Source organism: Cyprinodon variegatus, unplaced genomic scaffold (genome assembly GCF_000732505.1).
Source record: "Cyprinodon variegatus isolate N-32 unplaced genomic scaffold, C_variegatus-1.0 Scaffold373, whole genome shotgun sequence".
Lineage (NCBI taxonomy): Eukaryota > Metazoa > Chordata > Actinopteri > Cyprinodontiformes > Cyprinodontidae > Cyprinodon > Cyprinodon variegatus.
In genome coordinates, this window is record NW_015150826.1 from 100,524 (window position 1) to 108,376 (window position 7,853).

The following is a 7,853-nucleotide window of genomic DNA, read 5'->3' on the forward strand; positions in this document are numbered from 1 at the left end:
GTTACCTGTTGAGAACTCCATTAAAACTATAAGAACTCACCTGTGTCACAGCCTCTGCATTTGGCTCCTCAAAACCTCAACCAAACCCTGACATTCTGACTTTCGTTCCCTGGGGCAAAACCCTTTTAGAAAAACTTTAGTTAGTTCCTTGTTTCAACAAGGAAATTCAAGTTTAGCTGGACTGATAAAAATGAGGTTCCTCCTGTAAAAGCTTGTTAGATTGTGATCAAAAGAGAGAGAACAGTTTGCTGATTCCAGGAAACAAAGAGGTAACTTTGTGTCAACAGATGTACTTTCTCCAATAGTTATTTCAGGTGTTTTTAGGAAAAGTTTAAATGTAAAAAAGCCCAAATAACTAGAAAACCTCAATCAATCAGGGACTGACATGTCTGTCTTGATGGTTTAGTTTAATTTAACATCATTTGTATTGTTTTCTGTGTGACGTTAAGCCTCTCCTATCACTGTCATGCTGAAAGTGAAAATAGATGCTACACTTTTCGAAAAATAGAACCATTTATCTGAAACAAGAGGAGTGTTTATGAAACTAAATACTTTTTAAATTTTAACTGCAACAGCGAATTAAGTTCCTGTTCTGTGTGGTAAACTAAATAAACTCAGTATCTTAGAGGAAATGATTATATAATGTCATGGGACGATGAAATCCCTAAAGATTTATTACTAGCTTCACGTTTCATTATAGACTGAAAGCAAACTTTTAGGTTAGAGCCAATGGATGGATCTCAAGCTAAATTTCAGACTTCCATTACATCACATTGAATAGTTCCTTCAGAGCTAGACAGAGATTGTATTGCTGTTCATGTCTTGAGGTTCATTTTCGGGAAAATAACACAGCATTTAAGATATTAAACAAGTTCTTTGCGAAATAAACAGGTAAACTTTAAAATTTAGTTACTGTTGTGACACCTTAAAGCAACACTGTGTTAGTTTTAGCCATCAGGTTTAGCGCTCCTCAAAGCAGCTGACAGCCCTACACTTCTTTCATCAAGTTACCTGTAAAGATAAGGCCACATTCAACACTGTAGATTAAATCATAAACATCAGAATCTGAAATATTTCTTATCAGGTAAATGTCATCTGTTTTGTTGCATATTCTTGTGGGGAAAAGGTTTTCAACTATTCACCCCAGTTAAATAAACAGAGATTGATGGGTCTCACTCAGTCGCTACTCTATTTTACTTTGCAAAGTAAAAAGAAACAAGATAACACATAATGTTGTGAAATAATCCCTGAGAAAGAGCCTAGTTTGTCATGAGAAGAATTCTTCTCATCCCAAACAGTCCCCAACAAGATAAAAAACAACTTTACCTTAGACACTTTGCGGCCTTGCAGCTCTAAGGCCAGAATGAATGATATGCAGCACAAATAAATAAATTTATTTGAAAGGGAATTAATAGGAGATAGATTTTTCCTACCAACACTTTCTAAGGGTTAACAAGTTGTTATGCAACCTGCCTGTTAATTATCACTCGGTCCAATTCCACTCTGCTAATTACAGTAAATAGCTGGACTTGCCTCTCCCCTAATTAGCCTCATTCCTCCCAGCTTCCCATCATGCCGATTACCTGCCTCTCTCTGTCAGTCTCCGCCAGATTGTCTCTGCCTTTCACGCAAGAGGTTCATTCCAGTTACTGTGTGCACCACCAGCTTTATGTGGTCCTGAGTTCACCCTCCCCTCCCTGGTTCTTCGTTCCAGTGGCTGTGAGCATTGCCAGCCTTCCCAGGTGCCTGTGCTCACCTTGCCTTCACATGATTCTCATCAGCCAGCCTGCTCAAAGACAGGTGTCACTCTGTCAGCCATCTTTTGCTTACTTAAAGCCTGTTTCCAACCTATTCTGGCATTCATCATCACAAATTTTAAGTAAATATTTTAAACTTTTTAGTGAATATGGAAGTAACAGAATGGCTGAATGAAGACCGCGTCACACCCGTTGCATGATCTTTCCAGATCTTTTAACTTCTGTATTTTTATTAAGTTTCTCTCAATTATTTACTGTTTTCTTTATTGCTTTATTGCATGCTAAAATAAGATTTTCTCTCTTTTATTTCTTCAGTGTTTCTCCTTTACTGCTCCTGATCCGAATACAGCAAAAAGTAGCCAAAGCCCTCGAGCCACAGTAAAAGTGCATCAGCAATCATCATGATAAGAGCTATGCAAACAGTCTCCAGAAGAAGAAGCAATGCTTCTGACCTTCCAGTAGGTATTTTGTTCCAATCATGATCAAACTGCTCTAGTTGATGAAGGAGGCTTTTTACAAACAGGATGTTTTAGCCTCTTTCAAAGATGCTCAATATAGGATTTAGGTCAGGCCTCTTGGAGGGGTTGTCGGGGAAATATGTTATCTGTCTTCTATTATATATTAATTTATCCTATTTACTCACTATAACAGTTTTCACTCAGTCTGTTTCTCTCTCAAGGCCACACTATTCCCTGCAGGATAGTGTTTGTAGACCAGACATAGCTTCTTCCCATAACAATCCAGATTCTTTCTCAAGGTTTATTCATAACATGTTACTGTTAAGCAAAGTGTGTGTAATTTGTTTTGACTCTGAATACTTTCCATTGTTGTAAGTAGGGAGGGACGAACCCTGCCCAGATCAGAACAGAGCAGAATGCTGTGCCATGATGACTGTTCTCTCTTTGCAAAGATATGAATAAATGTGCCGACTGATTGAAATCCATAAATCTCAGTTTATTTAACTAGGATGAATAGTTAAATATTCTTTTCCTATGACAGAGGTCACTCCAGAATAGTCCAGTATTTTCCTCTGAGTCATTATTGGCTGTTTCTGTGTTTTTGTGTCATTATACTGTTAGATCAGCATTAGATAATTAGATAGTATTTTAGATTTTCATTATGATATATTTATGTGCTTAATGTGAGGAGAAGCATCTCAGACTCTTGGCCTGCAGTATAAATGAGTCACACTGGATTGTTTAATAATGAAGAAAAACATATTTCTCATTCGATAAGATTGTTTTATTGATGGTAAATACATGAAATTGGTTGTTATTACTAATCTGGTGGTTTAATATAACAAAGAGCTCATATAATGCTACAATGTTGCAGTACGATTCATAAACTAGCTTATATGAATATTTGCATTAAGATTCATAAACTATAAATATATTTGAACTTCAAGCCTGTTCTACTCATTCAACAGGAAACAGCAGGCAAAGAAACAAATCACAAAATAAAAGATAAATACATATATCAGAAAAAAATCATAACAAGCTGTAATAAATATTTGATCATCATTATCTTATACATTTTATATTATAATCTGGTTGGTGTCTCATTTCATCCCCTTCTCCCTCTCTGTGGGAAGCTGTCACTTCTAATCCACCTGATGATGAAGGAAACAAACAATAATTAGTATTCTGCTTTTATAGAAATATAAAGAAGTGAAGAATTTTCTCTTGCTTTTGCAGCAAGCTCCACAAAAAATACAGATTTTTCTACATGAATTCCTAATTAATATGAAAACGGAAGTAAAATTTCATCAATTGAGCCATAAATCATACATTTTGGCACTAAATTAGCAGTTATAGAGATTTGCAGCATGAGACTGACTGTGATTTACCTAAAAAATGTCTTTCACTGCCAGAAAAAAACCCCTTAGAGCACATTAAAATGGTTAAAAAATATATAAACGTTTTGCATTTAAGATAAAAAAAAAAAAATAAGGTCTGTCACTCCTCTAGTGGAAACGTTTTGGTTTCACCTGCTTTAATTTCATAATAAAATGTTTTGTAAAGAACCTTTAGCCGTCTGATTATTAATTGAATAATTGAAAAATTATTTTACAGATTTAACGATCTGCTAAATAATTGTTAGATGCAGCTGGTACAGATTTAAAGAAGCAGAAAGCCTTAGAAGCAAAGCTGAGGCCTCCGGTTTCCTTTGAACCAGTAGCTCCAAATGTGTAGTTTGCATTAGCATCAGCAGACCTGCTTATCTATTAGCAGACAGAATGGGAGGGGAGCAGGTCAGCATGAATCCACCTGTAGCTATTACCTTTAAACAACTGCAAATCAGTTGATTTCCCCTTGATGGTATAATCATTGCCTAATCATGAAAATGAAATAAATAAAAGCAATCAAATCTCTCTAATGAATAGATTTACTTGTGTAATGCTGAGGTATAGCATGCAGAGTCTATTTCCTTTATTAGATGAACAATAGATGGGGCCTCCTGCAGTTTTTTTTAATACATAAAGCTCAGTTTAGATGATAAAACTATAGATGTTATGTTTATCTTTTCATGCACAGTGCTGTAATACATCCAGTGTTAATGCAGCATATTTTACCTGTGATATGCTTTTAACTGCTGCTTCATCTCCGCTCTTATCTTCCTCTGCAGAGCCGATCTCTGGTTCAACACAATCAGAAAAAAAAAATTAGTTCAGTCTCTTTACTTTCCTATTTTTTCCCCCCAAATATTATTTTCTTTATTGAATTTTAACATTCTTATAAACACATACTGATAGCACAGTATATAAAAACAATCTAAACATATACAAAATTAAAATTACAACTATATAACAGAAAGAACAAAATTATTAATAATAAAAATGAAAGCTTCGCACTTGGTATAAGTATTGCTTACATTTTACATCCCATTACCTCCACCCTCCTTCAGAGAGGATAAGAATGGCTACCATATCTCCTCCAATTTGTTAAATTAGTTGCCATTTCTTTCAGGCAGTCATTTACATGTGGTGCTTGGACTTTTTTCCAAAACAGAGCTATAAGACGCTTAGCTTGTAGCTTATAGCAAACACATGTCAAGTAAAATACATTCCTTTCTTCTCAAAGGCATTTCAGGAGGATATAAGAGCAAAACAAAAATTTTTACTGACAATAGTAGATTAATACATTTAATCTACTATGCATTTTGTGCAGTTATCAGGAATATTTTCATTATACCTACTTATGTAGAGTAGCTGGAGTTATGTAAGTCTGCATCAACCATTTATATTGCATTAATTTAAATCTGCGCTTCCTCTGTCCTCTGTCCAATCACTTTCACATAGATCTTCTTTTCAGTCTTTCCTCCAGGTTTCTAATTTATTCATTGATGATTCTTTTAATTCTGATTCTATAATTCTGTATATGTGCGACATTAAACTTCTCTCTGTCTCTATTTGTAAATATTTAAAGAAGTGCTTTTTAGGTATATTAAAATGTATTTACTAGTTCCTGAAAAGACCTACATTTGTTTGAAGAATACAAAACTTTAATAGATTTTATCTCCTTATCCCAAGTTTTAAAAACCTGCATCCGACTTTCCTGGTTTGAAGTCTATATTACCCCAAATGGGCTATTTTTAAATTTTTCTTTATGGGTTTAAATAGTGCTTTGGAATTAACATGCAATTCTACAATCTAAACAACATTTCTGCTGTTTCAGGTTATCGTGATCATATCACTGCTATCAGACAAATATAAGCTGAGATGTTTTCTTTGTGTTTGCACAATAAATGTAACATTCATCACTGAGGATCTCAGTAAATCAGGGCATTAAATAATGAATGGATTAATTAATTTAATTAATTTTAAAAAGATTAAATTGTCCAGTGAGCTGTTTCCAAACTGAATTTCTTTTTGTTTTACGCTTGTGTAAACAAAATGACAAATAAAAATAAATAAATCTATCTCTAATTATTTTATCGAAGCTTTTAATTTTCTCTCTTCTTCTTTCCTGATTGGTTGTCATGTAACAAAAACAAAGATGATTGAAATCCTTCTCTTTGGAGAACGATACATTTTTATGATTATCTTTAACATGTTTAACCATTTAGGCTGAATGTGTGGCAATAAATCCAGGGAACAGCAGGAGATCTCTTACCTTGGTAGGTTTGCTCAAAGCTTCTATCCTCATGTTGGTAAATCCTGCAGAAAGTTATCAAGTCAACAATTAAAAATATTGTTCAATAAAAACACTGAATCCTATTAATCTCATTATGTGATCGTTACCAAGTTTCTTCTGTGATCTTAGTGCTTATTTCCTGTCTGAAAGCCTTTTTAAGATGGCAAGAAACATAAAGTCGTCACCAGATGGCGCTCTCACCATGTCTGATGGATAATAAAACATGAGCTGCTTGAGCTTCACTTATCTCCTCTTACCTCAAGGTCGATATTCCAGGTTTCTCCTGTTTAATCAGAGAACATCAGAGTCACTGTCGTGTTTTAAAGTGTTTTACCTTCAAATCATCCTAATCTGTCAATGGAAAATAATAGAAGCTGACGGTGTCATCACTCAGATACTGACCTAATGGACGTACCCCCCCATTACACAGTATGAAATGGTTTCCCAGTCAGAGGTGTACTAAGATGTTTTTATAAGAGTGAGAGTGAAGCTGGCAGGCTGTAGCGTTCAGGTTGGCTTTTGTTATGTATTCTAGCCTTTTACATCATCATGGATCAGTTTTTCATTTCAGTCTTGCTTCATTTCATGCAGGTTTGCAGATATATGTGTCTACATTGATTCCTTAATGTCCCACCACAGCATTGTAAACTGGTGGTGGCTTTTCCGCCTCAAACATTCATGACAAAACAAACGAGCAGCGGGTGCAACAGCAAACTAATGATGGACTCTAACAATCAGTCAGGGGTTTCAGGGGTTTAGCAGGTCGGTTACCTTTGTTGCACAGGATGATGCTTGGCTCAAACTCATTAATCCTAAAAGAGTCCAAACAAGGGAGAACAGTGAAACTTAATTGTATTTTTTGTGTGTTTTATTGTTTTAATCATTACCTGCCCTCCTCGAATTCCAGCAGATGTTTGTAGGCAGCAATTTCCAAATTCATTGCTACTTTGGCACTGTGCAGACCCTGGTACTTCTGCACGTAAAAGCCCATCTCATTCTCCTTACTGCTGATGTGTTCATTGAGATCGGTTATTTTCCTCTGCAAGCCTTCAATCTCAAGCTTGTGGCATTCCACCATTCTCTTTATCTGGTTCTTCAGGGCTTCAATCTTAGATTTTGATGGAGGAGAAGGGATGACGTCACTATAAGCTCTGTCCGGACAGAGTAGACTGAACACGTGTGTCTACATACGGTGGCTTTGAGGGAGCTGATCTCACAGGTGTTGGAGTGGATCTGGAGATTGAAGTCTGAGATCTTCTGGCGGGCCTCAACCAGTTCCTCCTCTCTCTCCCTCAGAGTCCTCTTCCATTCTGAAATCTACAGGCACAGATGGTACAATGTGGTAAATGGTGCATGAGTCACATCATATTAATGCCATTTTGTGATGTTCGTTGTGCACCAGGGTTAATTCTGGAGTTCTGCAACAATCGGTATGTTTACTATAAGCAGAGATGGATGGATGGATGGATGGATGGATGGATGGATGGATGGATGGATGGATGAGGATCATCATGATGGATGGATGGATGGATGGATGGATGGATGGATGGATGGACGGACGGACGGACGGATGGTGATGATATGGATGGATTGATGGATGAATGGTTGATGGATGGATGAATGGATGAACAGTTTATGGATGGATGGATGGATGGATGGATGATGATGGTGATGATGGATGGATGATGATGATGGGATGGATGATGGTGGTGATGATGGATGGATGAATGGATGATGATGGTGATGATGGGATGGATGGATGGATGGATGGATGGATGGATGGATAGATGGATGAGGATCATCATGATGGATGGATGGATGGATGGATGGATGGATGGATGGATAGATGGATGAGGATCATCATGATGGATGGATGGATGGATGGATGGATGGATGGATGGAGGGATGGATGAGGATCATCATGATGGATGGATGGATGGATGGATGGATGGATGGATGGAGG

At 36.5% G+C, this 7,853-nt stretch overlaps 1 protein-coding gene across 1 annotated transcript in view; it reads right to left on the reverse strand.

Annotated features, from left to right (window-relative positions):
• Nucleotides 1-2,994: 2,994 nt before the first annotated feature.
• Nucleotides 2,995-7,853, reverse strand: part of LOC107092272 (desmin-like) — a 14,719-nt gene continuing 9,860 nt past the window's right edge. The window contains exons 6-13 of the mRNA XM_015386640.1: nucleotides 7,082-7,207; nucleotides 6,778-6,998; nucleotides 6,662-6,702; nucleotides 6,148-6,173; nucleotides 5,998-6,041; nucleotides 5,870-5,913; nucleotides 4,330-4,391; nucleotides 2,995-3,366 (exon numbers count right to left, since the gene is read on the reverse strand). Coding sequence (XP_015242126.1) covers nucleotides 3,358-3,366; nucleotides 4,330-4,391; nucleotides 5,870-5,913; nucleotides 5,998-6,041; nucleotides 6,148-6,173; nucleotides 6,662-6,702; nucleotides 6,778-6,998; nucleotides 7,082-7,207 — 573 coding nt within the window. The 3' untranslated portion in view covers nucleotides 2,995-3,357. The remainder of the gene's footprint in view (nucleotides 3,367-4,329; nucleotides 4,392-5,869; nucleotides 5,914-5,997; nucleotides 6,042-6,147; nucleotides 6,174-6,661; nucleotides 6,703-6,777; nucleotides 6,999-7,081; nucleotides 7,208-7,853) is intronic.